At 47.1% G+C, this 20,695-nt stretch overlaps 1 protein-coding gene across 6 annotated transcripts in view; it reads left to right on the top strand.

Annotated features, from left to right (window-relative positions):
- Positions 1–20,695, top strand: part of LOC138758297 (scavenger receptor cysteine-rich domain-containing protein DMBT1-like) — a 141,159-nt gene that overhangs the window by 48,126 nt on the left and 72,338 nt on the right. For 5 of the 6 annotated variants that reach the window (XM_069927012.1, XM_069927011.1, XM_069927008.1 and 2 more), the window contains 4 exons: positions 6,509–6,817; positions 8,036–8,344; positions 14,396–14,704; positions 16,084–16,389. In XM_069927012.1, coding sequence (XP_069783113.1) covers positions 6,509–6,817; positions 8,036–8,344; positions 14,396–14,704; positions 16,084–16,389 — 1,233 coding nt within the window. The remainder of the gene's footprint in view (positions 1–6,508; positions 6,818–8,035; positions 8,345–14,395; positions 14,705–16,083; positions 16,390–20,695) is intronic. The other variant, XM_069927009.1, reaches the window with a different exon arrangement.

Here is a 20,695-nt window from a genome sequence, read left to right as displayed (position 1 = left end):
GAGTCTGGAGTATTTTTTCCACACAGAGAGTCACGGGTGTCTGGAATGCCTTGTCGGGGATGGAAGGTGAAACATTAGGGGCATTTAAGAAACTCTTAGTCAGGCACGTAGATGGTAGCGGGTTACAGGGTAGGGAGGGTTTTGTTCTTTTTTGATGGTTGGTGATGCTCCATCAAGAATCACAGAGGACGGGAGTTGTGGAACTATCAGGCTTTTAGCTGCGGTCGACTGGAGCAGCCACCAACCTCAATGGCTGATCAAGGCGGAGCCAGTGAGGGGCTCATGGGTAGAATCGGCCTGGGGAGGCGTGGACAGAAAGGGGGATAGGAGGCTGCACAAGGCCGAGGGCCAAACAGCCTGCAAGGTGGTGCAGGGTTCTCACGTTCGATGGCACCCTTCCCCGTTGAATTGCAGTGGTTAAAACTTGGGAGGGGAGGTGTGATTGGGGGGGCACATGAAATTAGAGGAGAGGGCAGCTCAAGTCAGAGTTCCTTTCACCCCACCCCCACCCACATTGAGATCGGGGAATAGGGGGCACGAGGCTAAGGCAGAATGTTTAAAGGGACATTAGGAGGAACTTTAATCGAAGTCCCATTCTTCAAAATATTCTTTTCATTTGAATACATTATTTTTTTTCAGAAATTACACACAGTGACATTTTAAATAGACAATCTATTAAACTTTTTCTCACAGACAAAAACAAAGTCCCTCCCTCCCTCTCCCCCCTTCCATGCATACAGATCTGTTCACCGTCAGAGCTCACGTATATATAGAGTTCAGTTGGGGAAACTGCGTTTTTGTATGTACGGTTTTTAATACCCTTTTTTGTTCTTTTTAATTTCTTTATCTGGACCCCTCTGTGGTCCAGGTCTGGCTCCCAGACCTTCACAAAAGTGTCCTATTCATTCGTTAAGTTAGATGTGATTTTCCTCCCCCCCCTCACCTGTTCATTTCTGCAGTCCTTCGTGCCATGAGTAGAGGGGAGTTGGGCTTCTGAGCGATTGTGATGTGTCCGCTAGTGCTGTTTGTAGACGTGAGTTTTGATATCTGGTCAATTTGTCGCTTATTTCCATGAAATGACCTGATTGGTGCAGCTCCGGGACACCCGTGACCGCGTCATCCTGGCTAATTACTCCGCAGTTTCTCGCCAAAGTGGCCTCACTTTTACGCACACCTACGCGGCCCCAAGTAAAAAAGTTCCTGCCTCTGCCCCACATCTGAAAAATGTCTCTGAAATTTCCGCTTTGGACCAGTGTGACTGCTGTGGGGTGAGATATAATCAGTGTTTTAAAAAAATTACACTGAACCGGTCCGTATCTTGCATTTATAAATGACATCACGCTGTCCTTACACCAGTCTGACAGACTTCTTTACTAAATGCCCAAATCGGGCTCCCGTCATTCCCTTGACCTCTCCAACCCTGCTTTTGTGCTTTTCCTCTGGAAAGCATCGTCTCTTTCTGTTACAAATTTGGATGTGTTCCCCGTCCAGATTGTTTGTTTTATTTCGCTAATTTCAGGTGGGGTCAACGGTAGTCCCCATCACTCTCTGAAAAACGGTCAAAGCTGGAGAAAACAGAAGGAGGTTCCCTTGGCCACTCGGTATTTGTGTTTCAAGTCTCCAAAGGACATAAGAGATCCTTCCATGCAGCAGTCTTTAATATACCTTATACCTTTTTGAGAAGGGTTCACTGCGTCAAAGACTGCAATACCTTTTTTGATCATTGCTACTAAACGACACTATTAGGCAGCAAACAAGGTCCCAGGAATCGCATTGGAAAAAAACTGACATGGGGCTACGGGCTGGGAGGATTTCAACTTCCAGATTTCAATAAATATTACCCAGCTGCACAGGCTGGATTTCTCACAGCCTTCTTCACTGTAGACCACCACACCCCCCCACCCCACCATGGCCTGGAGTTCAAAAAGGAATGTATTTAATGGAGGAGGAGGAAATGAAGGACTTTATCTATAAATGGAGGGTCAAATCACTAAAAAGGAAGACAGAGAATCCCTTTCTAATACACATGATTAGAATGTGGCAATAAATTAATTAATGCATAGGAAAAAAAGTGTAAAAATGTGTTATTGTCTACGAATGTGGGCAGTAGAATATTACATTTGTGGTTTGACAAGCACTGTGACATGGAAGGAACCCTTCGAACAATTGAAACACAAATACCAAGTGGCCAAGGGGACCTCCTTCTGTTTTCTCCAGCTTTGACTGTTCTTCAGAGAGTGATGGGGACTAACGTTGACCCCACCTGAAATTAGTGAAATGGAACGAACGGTCTGGATGGGGAACACACCAAAATTTGTAACAGAAAGGGACGATGTTCTCCAGAGCCGGGGTTGGAGAGGTCAAGGGAAAGATGGGAGTCAGACATGGGCATGGTGATCTCTGAAAGAAGCCAGATGGACTGGTGGAAGGACAGCGTGATGCCATGCAAGATGCTGACTGGTTCAGTGTAATTTTATTTCACCCCATGGCAGTCACACTGGTTCAAAGCGGAAATTTCAGAGACATTTTTCAGGTGTGGGTGGAGGCAGGAAATTTTCTACTTGGGGCCGCGTGGGCGTGCGTGAAAGTGAGGCCACTTTGGCGAGAAACTGCGGAGTAATTAGCCAGGATAACAGTCACAGGCGTCCCGGAGCTGCACCGATCAGGTCACTTCATGGAAGTAAGTGACAAATTGACCAGATATCAAAACTCACGCATAAAAACAGCAAGGGCGGATGCATCATGATCGGTCAGAAGCCTGACTCCCCTCTTCTCATGGCACGATAAACTGCGGAAATGAATGGGGGTCTACCCACAGTGGGGGGGCGGGGGGTGGGTGAACAAAATCACATCTAACTTAAAGAATGAATAGGACACTTTTGTGAAGGTCTGGCAACCAGACCTGGACCACAGAAGGGCCCAGATACAGAAATTTTCTTCTCTTTGGCTTGGCTTCGCGGGCAAAGATATATGGAGGGGTATTTGTCCACGTCTGCTGTAGGCTCGTTGGTGACTGACAAGTCCGATGCGGGACAGGCAGGCACGGTTGCAGCGGTTGCAAGGGAAAATTGGTTGGTTGGGGTTGGGTGTTGGGTTTTTCCTCTTTTGCCTTTTGTCAGTGAGGTGGGCTCTGCGGTCTTCTTCAAAGGAGGTTGCTGCCCGCCGAACTGTGAGGTGCCAAGATGCACGGTTTGAGGCGATATCAGCCCACTGGCGGTGGTCAATGTGGCAGGCACCAAGAGATTTCTTTAAGCAGTCCTTGTACCTCTTCTTTGGTGCACCTCTGTCTCGGTGGCCAGTGGAGAGCTCGCCATAGAACATGATCTTGGGAAGGCGATGGTCCTCCATTCTGGAGACGTGACCTACCCAGCGCAGTTAGGTCTTCAGCAGCATGGATTCGATGCTTGCGGACTCTGCCAGCTCGAGTACTTTGATGTTGGTGATAAAATTACCAATTAAAAGGAACAATAAAGGGTATTAAACATAGTACATAAAAAAATGGTGTTTCTCCATCTGCACTCTATATATATGTGAGCCCTAATGGTGAACAGATCTGAATGTATGGAAGGGGGGAGAGGGAGGGAGGGACTTTGTTTTTGTTTGTGAGAATAAGTTTTAATAGATTGTCTATTTAAAATGCCATTGTGTGATTTTGTTTTGAAAACAAAATTCTGCCAAGTCAGACAAAAAGTGTCTTAGATGCCAACTGATACAGATTATGTTGCAGAAATGATTTGAAGAATATATATTATTTCTTTATGAAGCATCATTATGCCTCTTGCTTGCTCCCCGAGTCGGCGATGATCGAGTTGGTGGTTTCAAGACAGCAGTGACACCCCCAGCTCTGCTGCATGTTTTCACAATGCCTGCTCCCTCCCTCCCTCACTGCCCTCCCCCTCCCAGGGTATTGCTGGAAGTAACACGTCCCCACTCCCACCCCTCGCTACTGATTCCACCGGATCCGGCACCATCTTGGAGTGCCAAGCAAAATGGTGGCCCCGGTGTGGAGGGCGAGGGAGAGGCGTGAGGGAGAAAGGGAGAGGGTAGTCTTCTGTAGGTTGGCATCCGCTCCAAGTCCAAATGCTCACCCCCATCACCACCACTGCTAAACCCGATGGGGGGGGGTGGTGTAGAGTGCTGTGGTCCTCCTTCTTCCCCACCTTACTAGGACCGTATGGGGGCTTGTATGACGGAGAGGTGGAGGGCTTCACTCAACAATGATGCAGGGCTTGGAAATGAGCAACTGGGTGTAACAACTGGGTGGGTCGGGGTGGATGGTTCCTGACCTGGGTGGAGTGGGAACGCCTTCTTCCATAGAGGAGTGGGAGCATGGTAACAAGCTGCCAATGTAGGTGGTGCATGTGGTGTCGATTTTGACATTTGAAACAAGGATGGATAATCAAGGCAAGTCACGTTTATTGTCCTTTGGTTGTACAACCTGATGAAACAGTGGTCTCCAGTCCTCGGTGCAAAACACACAGACCCACAACCAGACATAACACACATACAGACAAACAATACATATACAGGATAAGTATTCTCACCATCTAAATAAATAAATAGTGCTTTGTACATCTGAGAGTCTTTCCACTCACAGACCACTTGAAGTAATCCCACTGCCATCGGGGCTCTGTGATAGTAAGGGATTACTTCAGGTGGTCTGTGGGTGGGAAGAAAAAGTTTGAAAACCCACTGTTTTAATTGTCCCTCATTGACTTGTGATGTACCTGGTTCCAAAGGAAATAGGCCAATGACCATTTTTCACAAGCAAAATATTTCAGTAACAATTGGGTCTAGAGCAGTGATTCTCAACCTTCACTTGCACCCACAGACCACCTGAAGCAATCCCTTACTGATACAGAGCACCGATGATGTGTGAGTGGAAAGAAAAAGGTTGAGAACCACTTGTTAGTGTGAGCAGTTTGTTTGGTCGTTCAGCATTCTCACTGCCCGTGGGAAGAAACTGTTCCTCAGCCTGGCGGTGCTGGCTCTGATCCTTCTGTATCTCTTCTCCAATGGGAGCAGCAGAACGATGCTGCGTGCAGAGGGGGGGGGGGGGGAGGGGTGGAAGAGGGGGTTGTCAATGATTTTGTGTAAACTCTTTGGACAACGATCCCGGTTGATCACGTCAAGGGGGGAGGGAGACTCCAGTGATCCACTCCTACGGCCCTACGGGCTGACCTCCAATCTGTTTCTCTGCAGCAACCGTGCCACACTGTGGTGCAGCTGGCCAGGACACTCTCGATAGAGCTCCTGCAGGAGGGTGACACAATGGCAGGCGGCAGCCTTGCCCGCTTGGGTCTCCTCAGGAAGTGTGGTCACTGTTGCGCCTTCCTGACCAGTGAGGAGATGTTGAGTGGGTCCGCGTTAAGTGAATTCCAAGGAACATGATGCTCTCCACTTTCTCACCAAAAGAGTTGTTGATGTGTAGTGGAGAGCAGTTGTTCCTGGTCCTCCAAAAGCCCACGATCATCTCCTTCATCTTGTCTACATTGAGACTCAAATATTGCTTCGTAGGTTTGAGAGTCCCCGCGTTTCAAATCTTTCTGCTGCGCTCTTTCCCACGCATCGACTGCCCCAAGTTAATGGTAAGTGAAATTGAACAAAATACTCTTTGGGCAGCCTAATCAAAGTTTTAGACCCCCTCTCTTTGGGCATTCAATGTTCAGCCCAAAGACTGTCTAAGTGTGTGGCCAATTCTGAGGATCTGAATCTGCAGCTCCCTCTGCTTGTCCATGGGTTTAGGAGCCCTGTCACAATCTAGAGACATTCCCTTTACATTTCACCTACCGTTACTTTGCAGTAATGCTGGCAGAAATTTTGAATTTTTAAAATTTATTTTCAAATTCAGCCATGCAGCATGGTAACAGGCCCATGGCAACCCCCGGTGCATCTCGAACGGTGGGAGGAAACTGGAGCCTGCCGCCCCCCCGCCCCCCCCCCAGAGGAAGACCCACGGTGAGAATGCACCTTACAGACAGCACCGGGTTCCAAACCTAGGTTACTGGTGCCGCCACAGAGCGGTGCCAACCGTGCCGCTGTTTTCGGTTCTCTGGGGAGTGTCTGGGTGCCTTCATCCGACCTGCTTCTGCTAAAGATAGATGGAGGCGGAGGCGGGAACCGGCCACCCGGCCTGTCATCCCTGCTCCGCAATCCGATGGGGTGATGGCCAATCTGGTGGGGGCCCATTTCCACCAACCTTCCTTTTCTGTTAATTCCCCTACGATATCTTAAATCTGTTTACTGAGGTCGATTCCACTCCTTCGAAGGGCAGCAAATCCCACCCTCTGGGAAAAGCAGTTCCTCCTCATCTCTGTTCTAAATCCATTCCCCTGGATCTTGAGGCTATGTCCCCTAGATCTGTTCTCCCCACCCCCCACTAATGGAAAAATCTTACCTACCTTTATCTTACTGATGCCCTTCATAATTTTATGTCTCTCTAAGATTCACCCCCCCCCCCCACATTCTTCTAATACGCAGCCATGCTGCCTTTGTATATATATTTCAGAATTCCTGCCTCAACCACATCTGATGCACTCTCACCTTGCCACCGTCATTGTGGCAGGTCAAGATATCTCGTTACGTTGCGAAGCCCCTGAGCGATACAACAAGTGCATATTTCACTTGTTCAAAGACAGCGAGGCCAACGTGATCAGTTCACAGCTGGCGGACGAGCGCTCGGCCCAAGTTGAGTTTAACATCACTGGTGTTGGGAAGAGCAACGAGGGAAGTTACCTCTGCAAGTACGAAGTGGTTTCCTCAGAGAGCCTTCACTTCAACTCGTCCCTCAGCCAGGGCCTCAACATCTCAGTCGAAGGTAGGCGTGAAATGTGGTTCAGTGCAGAAAACACAATAAGGCTTATATACCTACTCTGTGCACACACATGTATGTGGGGGGTGTGTACACATATACACACACAAAATCACTCACACATACATATATAATAAACACACCACACACACACACACACACACACACACACACACACACACACACACACACACACACACACACACACACACACACACACACACACACACACACACACACACACACACACACACAGAGTGATGTAGGAGCACAGCCCAACTAGTTTGAGGTAACAGCTAGGAGAAGAGAAAGAATTTGTCAAGTGATTGGCAAGATGGTAGATCTCTGATTGGAGAGAGAAGGCAAGGGGTGGGGAGTTGGGTGAAAGGAGGCCGAGAGAGGGAGGGAGAGAGATGTGGGGAAAGGGCATTAGCCTGATAGGAGAAGTAAGGGGCAGGGAGCTGGAGGAGAGGAGACAAAAGGGATGAGGAAAGCCAGAGACTCGGGAGATGGAATAAACATAAATTGGAGACGTTGATATTAATGCCGTCTGATTGCAGAGTACCCGGGTGGAGGCCGAGATCCCCCGACCCTGCCCCAGGAGCCCGAGGTCCTCGCCCCTGCCCCAGGAGCCCAAAGTTCTCCGCCCCAGCCCCAGGAGCCCGACATCCCCCGCCCCAGCCCCGGGATCCCGACGTCCTCAGGTCATTATGGTCCCGGAAAAATTTCGGATAAACAAGGATTTCAGAGAATCCGATTTCAGATAATCGGAGTTGGACTGTACTATGTGCAAAACTAATATTGAATATAACAATAACACAAGTAATAAATTAAAAATTCTCTTATAGATATTTTATACTTCTCCGATGTGATCATGTTGTGCTGTGATATGATTTGTGATCTGCAGTTAAACTCCCCTTGACAAATAACAAAAAGAAATAAAAAAATATCTTTTCTCTCTACCAACCAACCCCCTGCCTCAAAACAAAATTATCTGTGTATATTGTAAATATGAATCGAATAACAGCCCAAAGACACAAGGCAAGATCCACTTAAATCCTCCTAACATTATGATAATCCACAAAATGGACCCCACACATTCCATCTTTAATATGACATCTAATCTTTCTGCAAACATAATGAAAATATGTGCAATCATGTGCCCATTGGACGTGAGCGGGTGAAACATCATCTTTTCGCTACTTGCCGTGTCTTTCCTACCAGATGGCGTGGCTCTCCGACTCGTCAATGACGAGTGCAACGGTGAGGTGGAGGTCTACTACAACGGCAGCTGGGGCAAGGTCTGCGGCAATGGCTGGCGCCTGTCGGAGGCCAGGGTGGTGTGCCGGCAACTGGGGTGTGGCTTCGCCCGCAGTGCCGCTGCCAAAGGCCGCTACTCCGCCAGCCTCAACAAGGTACAGCTGAACTACGTCCACTGCCTTGGGACCGAGGCACTCCTGTGGAACTGTGTTTCCCTCTCCTGGACGGACAGCACATGCTTCGGCTACTACAGGGCGGAGGCTGCTTGCTCAGGTAAACTTTTCTACCCCGGGAGATGGGCAGGGAGGAGTGGGGGGCGATGGAGGGGGGATGGGGGGGTGGGGTGGAGATGGAAAGATGTTCCTCCACTCTGAAAAGATCCTCCTTCTTCGAAGAGATGCCTGCAGATTGGGCCTCCTAACTTCTTGTCTGAGTCGACCATCATCTCCCTAGTCCCACTGACCTGCTCTCATTCGATAATGGTCCAGGCCTCTTCCATCCATGTATCTATCCAATTTATTCTTAAAATACATGATCAAGTCCATGTTCTGCACACCCACCGAATCTCTGTGAAAAACGTCCCCCGATACCTTTCCCCCTTCACTTTAAAACGATAACCTATCATATTGATATCCCCCATAAATCACACCACCCCCATCAGTGGAAAAATCCGACTGACATTCACCCTGTCTACACCTCGCATAATCTTGTGATTCTGTATCAAATCTCCCTTCATTCTTCTACGCTCCAGGGAAAAAAGTCCTAACCTGTTTAACTTCTTCCTGTAACTCAGTTCCAAAAGTCCGGGCAACATCCTCTATCAAATCTCCCCTCATTTTTATACACTCCAGGGAATAATATTCCAACCTGTTTAACCTTACCCTTTAACTCAGTCCCTGAAGTCTGGGCACCATCCTCTGTCAAATCTCTTCTCATTCTTTTACACTCCACTGAATAAAGTCCCAACATGTTTATTCTTTCCCTGCAACTCAGTTCCTGAAGTCGAGGTAACATCCTTTACCAAATCTCCCCTCATTCTTCTACGCTCCTTGGAATAAAGGCCCAACCTGTTTAACCTTTACCTGTTATTCAGTTCCTGAAGTCCAGGCAACATCCTCTATCAAATCTCCCCTCACTCTTCTGCACTCCAGAGAATAAATTCTTAACTTGTCTTTACCTTTCCTTGTCACTCAGTTCCTGAATTCCAGGCAACATCCTTTATCAAGTCTCCCCTAATTCATCTACAGTCCAGGAAATAAAGTCCCAACCTGTTTAACCTTTCCCTAAAGTCCGGGCAACTTTCTAGCACTGCGGTCTTTCAATATTACTGATATCTTTCTTGTACCTTTGGTATGTTTCCTAAATGGTATACCAGCGTCGTACTGTGATTGGCTGCTGTCAGCTGGACACTCCTCCCGATAGTGATCCTACCCAGAACCCCTTGCATGCTGCCCAATCTTCCTGTCATGATCAGCCAATGAGATTGGTCGGAGCTCCACCATGTAGCCAATGAAAACCATGACAAGTGCCATTCACAAGTGGCTCCATTGACCTCTATGTTTTGGTCCTGTCTGCTTTTGGAAAGGTATCTCTGGTCCTCCATCAGCAATTCTTGCAATTGATCTACAGCCAAATCCTGTAACTGCTCCTTTTTGGAGTATTGGGAGCATATGTAGGTCATTGTCTGGCTTCTGCTCATTGGACGATGACCTTTACCGCACTGATGCCTTAGAGAGAAATACTTCTTAAACGGAAGGACTGCCACTCCGCTTACTGTAGTCCAATGGTTTTCTCAAACCATGGCCTGTTTGAGTTTAGTCAAAATTACATTTGATTCCTCTGTCAAAGGGTGGCACTGTCGGCTCTGACTTCCTCCCATTGATAAGACTCTCTCCTACGATGGTGGTGATGGGGATGGGGAGTGGATAATGCATAATTGGAGAAAAGAATCATTACCTGTTTGGCTGTTATCCTTCCTCTGCCCTTCCCTCCCTCCGTCTGTTCAATCAGGCTGATTATCCTCATTAGAATTAGGAACTTCACAGCACCTTAAGAGGCTCTTAGGCCCATCTAGTCAGTGCAGAACTATTTTTTTCTGCCTCGTCCCACTGGCCTGCACCCAGCTCGTATGCCTCCCATCCACGGCCCCATCCAACTTCTTCTAAAATGTTCACGTTGAGCCCGCATTCATCACTTCAGCTCTTTCCACACTCCCGCCGCTCTCTGTGTGAAGAAGTTTCCCCTCACCTTCACCCTTTCACCCTTAACCTCCAGTTTGTCTCTCACCTAGCAGTCAGCGCAACAATCTTCCAGCACCAGTAATCGGGACCGGATGGGGGTTCGAATCCCAGACTGTAGGGAGGTTGAATGATCTCCCAGGTGGGTTGACCCCAGGGGACTCTGGTGATCTCCCACCATTTGAAATGTACCAGGGGTGCAGGTCAACATAGGTGACATGAACTCACGGGCCAAAATGGCCTGTTAAATTTGAAGAAACTTCCCATCCTTTCAAACAATAGTTTCTTATGATATAATTTCTAACCTTTTCTTTGACCTATTGCTCCATCTTGATACCATTAAATTTCTCTTTTGGGTGAGGACCAGACTTCTTCTGTTTGATGAACCCTGATCCAAGGCTATCTAGCTTTTCTTGTTGCTTTTTTCAGTCAAGTCAAGTCACCTTTATTTGTTCTTTATACCATGTTCAGAGTCTGAATCAGGCTTTAATATCATGAACAAGTCATGAAATTCGGTGTCTTGCAGTAGCATCATAGAGCAAACATTCATAATATAACCATCTCACAATATTACGATATAAAAACTAAATAACTGCACGAAAAGTCAGGCAGTGCCTTTGGTTCATGGATCATTCCGGAATCTGGTGGCAGCGGGGAAGAAGCTGTCCTTGTGCTCGTCTTTTGGCTCCTGGACCTTTTCACCCGATGGTAGCAGAGTGAAGAGGGCCTGGCCTGGCGGGTCTTTGAGGATAGAGGCTGCTTTTTGAAGACCCCGCCTCATGTCGATGGAGTGAAGTCTGGTCCCCGTGATGTCACAGGGTGAGTTAACAACCCTCTGGAATTTATCCTTGTTCTGAGAGTTGGCATCTCCATACCATGCAGTGATATAACCAGCCTGAATGCTCTCTGCGGTCCATCTGTAGAGGTTTATGAGTCTTTAGTGACGAACCGAATCTCCTTAGACACCTCACGATGGCTCCAGGACAGATCCTCGGAGACGTTGACCCCAAGGAATTCAAAGTTCCTGACCCTCTCCACTATTCGATGATGACTGGGTCATGTTCCCTTGACTTCCTCCTCTAGTCCACAATCATCTCCTTGGTTTTGCTGACATTGAGAGGAAGGTTGTCATTGTGACACCACTCAACGAGCTGATCCCATCTCCCTCCTGTACCTTTCCTCGTTGCCATCTGTGAGTCTGGTGGTGTCATCAGGAAACTTGATAGCATTGGAATGGTGCCAGGCCGCACACAGTCCTGGGTGTATAATGAGTAGAGCAGTGGGGTTAAGCAAGGAGCCTTGGTTGGGGGGGGTGGTGGGGGGGGAGGTGCACCTGTGTTAATGGTCAGTGAGGAGGAGATGTTGTTTCCAATTGATACTGACTGTGGTCTCCAATGAGGAAGCCAAGGATCCAGTTGCAGAGGTGGGTACAGAGGCCCAGGGTTTGGAGCTTGTTGACCGGCACTGAGGGCACAATGGTGTTGAAGGCCGAGCTGTGGTCAATGAGGAGCAGTCGTGTATATGAATTGGAGGTGATCCGGAGCTGAGTGGAGAGCCAGAGATACTGTGTCTGCCGTGGACCAATGGTGATGATAGGCGAATTGCAGTGGGTCCAGATCTTTGCTTAGGTACTGATGCATTATTGATAACCCTGACAGCTAGAGGTTACCAAACTGATAGGCTTTAATGCCCATAAACTGAAGGCAAGTCTCACATTGCCGACCCCGAGACTTGAGCAAGTTCTGGGGGAGGGGTTATGGCCTTCATTACAGGAGTCTGGGGGGCGGGGTGTGGGCGGGAAACCTCAGGTACAATCAAAAAGGGGAGGGACAGCCATACACATACAAACACGTGCCACAGGTAAGTGTTCATTCTGGCCTCGACCAGCCTCTCGAAGCATTTCATCATGGTGGACATCAGTGCTACTGGGAGGTCATCATTGAGGCAGCTCATGCTGCTCTTCTCTGATACCGGGATGATTGAGACCCTTTTGAAGCAGGTGGGAACCTCAGGCTGCAGCAGCGAGAGGATCAAAGTGCCCGTCAACACTCTGGCCAGTTGGTTTGTGCAGTCGCCCACCAGGTATGTTGTCAGGGCCTGACACCTCTTGAATGATGTTCTGACGTCACTCTCAGAGGCAGATATCACAAGGTCCTCAGCCTTCTCAGGGATTCTATGAATGGATGCCAAGTGGCTTCAAATTTAATAGAAGAATCAAGTGAGGGCCTTCATTCAAACAAGCCATAGTTTGAGAAAACCATTGGCCTGAGCAGAATCCAGATGGTGACCTACATCTGCCTCAAAACATACAAGTTAAGGAAGCCACTTGGGAATTCCTCCCATCACAGATCGGAATAGGACCAGGAAAAACCAGGTGGGGTGGGGGGGTCACAGCCCCATCGGCTCTGCCAAGTTTATTATTCTCCAATTGCACGAATATAACCCGACAAAAATGGCTTTCTCTGGTCCTCAGCGCCACAACCGAGCACAGCACTCTCCCTTTCCTCGATCTCTCTGCTTCCATCTCAGGAGACGAACTCCCGACGGACATCTTCTACAAACTCACCCACTCCCTCAGCTACCTCGACTCCACCTCTTCCCTCCCTGTTCCATTCCTCTCAACTCCTCCGTCCCATCTGCACCCAGGATGTGGACTTCCTCGCCGGATCTTCAGAGACGTCCTCCTTGTTCAAGCAACATGGGTTTCCCTCTACCACCATTAACTCAGCCCTCGCTTGCATATCCTCCATCTGGCCCCCTCCTCTCCCCACACACAACACGGTTAGGATTCCTCATCCTCACCTAATACCCCGCATTCTACCCATCCTTCTCCGCCATTTCCCCCATCTACTACGTGATCCCACCACTGGGCACATTCCCCTCTCCACCTTCCACAGGGACCGCTCCCTCCGTGACTCTCTTGTCCTTTCCTCTCTCCCCCCATTTGGGACCTACCCCCCCACCCACCGTGACCGCAGGAGATGCCGCATTTGCGTCCACACCTCCCCTCAGCACCATACTGGGCTCCAAACAGTCCTTCCAAGGGAAGCAACATTTCCCTTGTGAATCTGCAGGGATTGTTGACTGCGTCCGGTGCTCCTGCTGTGGTATCTTCTACATCGGAGAGACTGGGCACGGACTGGGAGGTCGCTTTGTCCAGCCCCTGTCCGTCCCGATATGGCTCTCCCAGAGGCCACCCCATTTCAATTCTCCATCCCACTCCCTTACCGACATGTCCGTCCATGGTCTCATGTTCTGCCGGACTGAGACCACCCACAAATTGGAGGAACTACACCTCATCTTCTGATTAGGGACCCTCCAGCCGGACGGCATTAACATCGACTTCTCCGGCTTTCATTAAAGTCCCCCCACCCCCTTCTTCCACATCATCTCTCCAGTACCTGATTCCTTTTGTACAGACATGATAAATTCCCACCTCGTCCCTTATCGTATCTAATTAATTGGCCTCCATTTCTCCCCCGTGGTTTGAGTTCGGAGACTTTTTGATATCTCCTGCTTCTGCCCTTTCTGATTTTTCCTCAAAGAAGGGTTCAGGCCCGACACATCGGCAATAGATCTGGATGCTGAATAGACCGGCTGATTCCTTCCAGCCTTTCGGAGCATTTGCTACAGTGGTTCGCAATCTTTTTCTTCCCACCCACAGACCACTTTAAGTAACCCCTTACTGATCACACAGCACCGATGGCCTGGGGATTACTTCAGGTGGTCTGTGAGTGGAAAGAAACAGTTTGAAAACTGCTGGTATAGATGTCCCACATGTGTATTGTTTGCCTGTAGACGTGTTACATCTGGTGGTGTATCTGTGTGCTTTGCACCGAGGACCAGAGAACGCCGTGTTGTCAGTTGGTACTCGTGCAGTCGGATGATATCAACTTATGTAGCGATATTGACAGGCCTATGGATTGGGAAACAAGATCTCTCTGCTGCCCAACATGGCTGAAAATCCTGCCTTTGACCACATGCTCCTGCTTAACGTTTCACTTTGCAAAAGGCACTGGCTTCGTTCTTCTCCGCATCGACCCAGCTCCGCAACCTGTTCTTACCCTTTCTCCTCTGCTTCCTCCAGCAGACCAGCCCCTCCAACCGTCTATTGCCGTCTTCCGCTCTCCAAGTGTCTACATGCCAGGCGAGAATGTGACGGTGCAGTGCAAAATCCCAGCCGGCTATGTGGGGAGACAAGTGTTCCTGCACAGGGATGGTGAGAAAATGTCCCTGTTGTCGTTGCCGGTCCCGGAGAAGAAAAAGGTGGTGAATTTCACCATTGCCAACATCCAGAGCAGGCAGTCAGGAAACTACAGCTGCAGCTACGACATCGATGTATCGGAGCTGGTCTTCAACTCGGAACAAAGTGACCAGCAAACTATAACTGTGAAAGGTAGGTCTTTGCCACTGAAGATTCATCCGAACTATCCTCAGAATCTGAATCAGGATTTATTGTCATGAACAAGTCATGAAATTCGGTGTTTTGCGGCAACATCATGGAGTAAACATTCATATTATAACCATTTCACAACATTACTGTAAAAATAACGGTGCACAAAAACTCAGGCTGTGTCATTGGTTCATGGGTCATTCCAGAATCTGGTGTCAGTGGGGAAGAAACTGTCCTTATGCTCATCTTTTGGCTCCTGGACCCTTTCCCCCGATGGTAGCAAAGTGAAGAGGGCCTGGCCTGGGGTGTGGGGGGGGGGGTCTTTGAGGAGAGAGGCTGCTCATTGAAGACCCCACTTCATGTTGATGTCCTTGATGGAGTGAGATTTGGTGCCCGTGATGTCACAGGCCAAGTTAACAACCCTTTGGAGTTTATTCTTGTCCTGAGAGTTGGCGCCTCTGTACCAGGCAGTGTTGGAACTGGCCAGAAACCTCTCCATGGTCCACCTGTAGAGGTTTATGAGAGACTTCTGTAACAGACCGAATCTCCACAGACCCCTCACAAAGTGAGGCTGACGAGCCTTCTTTGTGATGGCATCAACATGGAGGCTCCAGGACCTATCCTCAGAAATGGTGACCCTCAGAAATTTGAAGTTCCTGACCCTCTCCACCACTGAGCCCCTCAATGAGGACCGGGTCGTGTTCCCCGGACTCCCTCCTGACATCCACCATCATCTCCTCGGTTTTGCTGATGTTGAACGCAAGGTTGTTGTCGTGGCACCACTCAACGAGCTGATCGACCTCTCTCCTCATTTCTTCCTATTCTCTCATCTGGAGAAAATACCGAGCAACTCATTTTAAATTTTGCACTTTTAAATTTAGGATTTGAATTTCGACGCACAGCACCGTAGCAGGCCATTTTGGCTCATGAGACCATGCCGCCCATTGTACACCCAATTGACTGCATCCCCCCCCCCCCCCATAGTGGGGGTCCATTTCGAATGATGAGAGGAAACAGGACCCCACCCCCCATCCTGAAAGAGCTCCCTGCCCGCTTCTGTCTTCTCAGGAAGTGCGGTCTCTGTTGCACCTTCCTGGCAAGTGAGGTGATGCTGTGTGCCCACGGCAGGTTACCATGAAGTGGACCCCAAGCAGCTTGGCGCTCTCTACTCTCTGCACTACAGTTATCTTTGACCCACTACCATCAGGAAGGAGGTACAGGAACATCAATATCAGAATCCGAATCAGGAGTTATTGTCACGAACAAGTCTTGAAATTCGTTGTTTTGCGAGACCATCATAGTGACTCATATCATAATCATTATACAACATTACTATATCAAAAAATCCACGATTCTGATGGCCTGTGTTCTTCGCTCTTCAGATGAACCACCTGAGCCTCAACTTTCTGTGAAGAAAGACCCACCAAGGTACCTTCCAGGTCAAGAAATCTCCCTGCAGTGCAAAGCGCCTGTCTACTTCGAAGTCAGCAAGTATTACCTGTACAAGGACGATGGAAAAAACTACATCAGTTCCCTGAGTGTCTCGGAAAAGAAGGAGCCTGCGGTGTTTATAATCCCGGTCGAGGGGAATGAAGAAGGAGGTGATTACACATGTCAGTACGAAACCAACTCAACGGGAGAACTTCACAATTCATCGCACAGCACCCCTGTCAAAATATCTGTTGTCAGTAAGTGCAAACCTTTCTCGGCTAAGTTTATTGGAGTTAATTTAGAGTATTGCATTCAATTCATTAGAGAAAGGATGTGGAAGCCGTGGAGAAGGGGCAGAGGAGATTCACCAGGACTTTGCCTGGATTGGGAAACAAGTCTCATGAGGCAAGGTTGGCAGAGCTGGGACTTTTCTCTTTGGAGCGTGGAAGGATGAGAGGAGACTTGATAGAGGTCGAAAAGATTCTGAGAGGCATCGATAGGGTGGACGGCGCCTGTTTCCCAGGGCAGGATCAGCCAACACCAGAGGATGTCTGTACGAAGTGAAGAGAGGGAGGTTCAGGGGTAAGTTGTTTTTACACAGAGAGCTGTGGCAGCTTGGAATGCCTCACTGGGCATGGTGGTGGAGACTGGAACATTGGGGGCATTTAAGAGACTCTTAGACAGACACACGAATGGAAGAAAGATAGAGGGTTATGGGGTCGGGAGGGTTTAGTAAATTTTTTAAGGAATAGATGGGTCAGCACAACATTGAGGGCCAAAGGGCCTGAACCATGCTGTAGTGTTCTATGTTCTATATATCCACTGGTCGACCTTCGTAGTCTTTTCAGTACATTGAGACATTTTTTTTTTGCTGGTCCTGAAGCTCCAATTCTAACTAATGGAGCCTTCCCACTATCCTGAGGTGTCTGGTAAGGCTGCCCAAGTGCTCAGCGGCTGCTCTCAATCGCTATTGAGCTGTTGGCTATGGTGAATCATTCCGATCTCACCATTACCGCCATCAAATGAACACAAACCAGCCCTTTGTGCCATCTTTTAGTTTTCCTGTCTGATCCAGCAAAATCCTTACCCTCCCTTCTACCATGTTTCCAACAATACCACGCTGTTTCTGGATAGAAATTAAACCTTTTAATGTACAGGATAATAAAATCAAGAACCCCAGTCAAACCTTTGCAATGGTGCCCACGTGAACTTTAGTGAGGCCTTTGATAAGGTTCCTCAAGGAAGGTTAGTCAGGAAGGTTCATTCATGGGGTATTAACATCGAAGGAGTAAAATGGATTCAACAATGGTTGAGATGCCAGAAAGCCGTGGTAGGGAAGGTTTGTCAGATTGGTGACTCTTGGCTTGCCTCAGGTTTCAGTCTTGGGTCCATTACTGTTTGTCGTATACATTAACGATCTGGACGATGGGGCGGTAAATTGGATTAGTCATCTGTGGATGATACTAAGACCAGTGGAGCTGTGGATAGTGAAGCAGGGTTTCAAAGCTTGCGGAGGGATTCTGGCCAGTTAGAAGAATGGGCTGAAAGATGGCCAATGGAGTATAATGCAGAAAAGTATGAGGTGTTACTAGGGCATACATGGTGAATGGGGGGGGTTATTGAAGAGTGCAGTAGAACAGAGGGATCTAGGGATAATGGGAATAATGGGACAGTTCCCTGAAGGTGAGGTCACATGTGGACGGGGCGGTGAAGAAAGGTGATGGTATGTTGGCCTTTATAAATCTGAGCATTGAGTCTAGGACCTGGGATGTGATGGTAAAATTGTACAAGGCATTGGTGAGGCCAAACGTGTAGAATTGTGTACAGGATTAGCCACCAAAGTATGGGAAACATCTCAACAAATTGGAGAGAACCGAGAAGATTGACTTGAGTGTTGCTGGGGTTACAGGGTCTAAGTTATAGGGAAAGGTTAAATAAGTGAGGTCTTTATTTTTTGAAGCGTAGTAGATTGAGAGGGGATTTGATTGAGGTGTTTCAAATTATTAGGGGTATCGAGAGAGGGGACTTGGAGAGGGTTTTTCCTTTAAGAAAGGGGGAGACACTAATGAGAGGACATGAAGTGAGAGGAAACATGAGGGGGGACTTCTTCACTCAGAGAGGGGTGGGCATGTGGGTCAGGCTTCCGGACAAAATGGCAGAGGCAGACTTCTTAAGGAGAAGCTGGACGGGAAAGGAATGGAGGGTTATGGGTTGAGTGTGGGTCAACAGGGTGTGGAGGGAGAAAGTGTTCAACATGGACTGGAAGGGCCGAGTTGGCCTGTTTCTGGGCTGTCATTGTAATTATTGAATCGGGTTAAATTAGATCCATGGAAATGGAGGGAACTGCCATTAATACTTTAATTGGAAGGGTGAACAATTAAAATGAATACACTCTCCAAATTCCTGTGTCCTAATTAAAATTCCCCAAAGTCTATTTAATGAATTAAACAAATCAATGTCCAGCTTCTTATGGAAAGTCCACAGTTTCAAAATCTCATCCCTTCAGGCCCCTTTCACCAAGGGAGGATTAAATCTTCCTAATTTTAGATGTTCCCACCTTGCAGCTCAATTCTGCCCCATCTGGTGTTGGTTGCACTCTGAAGACCATAACAGATTTGTGTTAACCTTCAATAATAAACTATATATTATGTAGGTCTGTATTCTTACTAAGTTGTTGAGGACTGGTACAGGGTCAAACACAGGTCACATTTACAGAGCCCCATTGAACTCAGAAAGAGTGTTCATTTTTGGAGTCGAAGTGTCTTGGAAAGGCGGAGCTAATGGATCTGAAGTGGGTCTTAATTATTCAAGGACAATGGCTTTGTTAAAAACTGAAGTATCTAAGTGCTCAATAAGAATGATTGCTTTTAAACTAAACCATTTAAGGCAGTGGTTCTCAACCATTTTCTTTCCACTCACAGACCATTTTAATTATTCCCAAGTCATCGGTGCTCTGTGATCAGTAAGGAATTGCTTAAGTTGGCCTGTGGGTGGAAAGAAAATGCTTGAAAACTGCTGTTTTAATCGTCCCTCATTGACTCGTGATGTGCCCGGTTTCAGAACTCCAAAGGAAATGGGCCAATTACCATTCTTCTCCAGCCAAATATTTCAGTCACAATTGGGTCCAGAGCAGTGATTCTCAACCTTCCCTTCCCACCCACAGACCACTTTAAGCAATTTTTTACTAATCGCAGAGCACATAATGCTTAGTGGTCTGTGAGTGGAAGGTAAAAATCTGAGAACCACTGATTTTAGGCCTCTTGAACAAGAGAAATGAAACTCAGAGCCATGTGAGTACTCAAGCCTCTGAAACAGAAGTGAGGTAATATTTGTGTCATCTGCATTCCAAAGTTATGAAGATCACATGGTTTAGAAGAAACTTGGGTTGGCAACTGTTTAAAATTCAAATAACTGTAACATGATTTTAAAGAATCAGAACTGACCTCATTGATGATATAAACCATCATGATTTGGAGAAATATATTATCGAATTCAGGCATTTTTGCAACAGTTCAGTTTGGAGTTTACAGAATTCTTCTGAATTTTTTTCTCGAACATTTCAATTTCTTTTTCCAAATTTTGACTCTCTAACAAATATTGTTTTTTTTCACCTTTGCTGTATAACTAATAATCTGACCTCTTAAATATGCTTTCAAAGCATCCCGTAAAACAAATTTACTTTGTACTGAACCTTAATTCATTTGTAAATAAAAAAAACAATTTGATCTCTGATGTACTTAATAAAATCAGGCTTTTTAAACAACATTTCATTGAATCTCCAACGGGAAGGCGTCTCTACCACCTCAGTACACAGACATGAAACAAAGAATAATGTTCTACTTTTATATTTGACACGGATGAAACTACCCTGCAACTGTGCTGAAACTAAAAATATATCAATTCTAGAAAACAAATGATGTCGAGCAGAATAAAAAGAAATTGAATCTAAACAGCAATTAAAATCCCTCCTATCAAATTGATCCAAATGTAAAAAAAAGCATCAGTAACAAATTCTTCATCATCTTCATTTGGTGCATAAATGTTCATCAATGTCCTAGTTTCTGAAAATATTTTACAGTTAACCATCAACACTCTAGCAGCATTTGCAGTAGAAAAATCCAAAGCAGATGGTTCTTTTTTATTTATCAAAATCACAACCCTTCTGGCTTTCGAATTGAAAGAGGAAGCAATCGCATGACCTGCCCAATCACGCTGCAATTTCAAATGTTCTTTCTCTGTCAAATGAGTTTCTTGTCAAAATACAATATCTCCCTTCAACTTTTTAATATAGTCCAAAAGACGTTTCCATTTTATTGGATGATTTAACCCCTAAACATTAAATGTCGCAAAATTCAAATAATTCATTATAGAGTGGCACCAAACACAGTCAACCCTTACACTAAGTTACGGCTCCTTTATTTAAAAAAAAAAATCCCCTTCTAAATCTAATTAATAAAATACAAAAAAACCCTACAAAAACAAAACTTAAAATTAATCAAAGAAACCCCCCACCAAGAAAAAAACTCTGCAAAGCAGTGCCCCCCTTGTTGACCGGGAGTGGTC

This window comes from Narcine bancroftii, chromosome 3, assembly GCF_036971445.1.
Source record: "Narcine bancroftii isolate sNarBan1 chromosome 3, sNarBan1.hap1, whole genome shotgun sequence".
NCBI classification, from domain to species: Eukaryota; Metazoa; Chordata; class Chondrichthyes; order Torpediniformes; family Narcinidae; genus Narcine; species Narcine bancroftii.
Note: the sequence above shows the minus strand (reverse complement) of the source record. Positions and strands in the feature narration are given on the sequence as shown.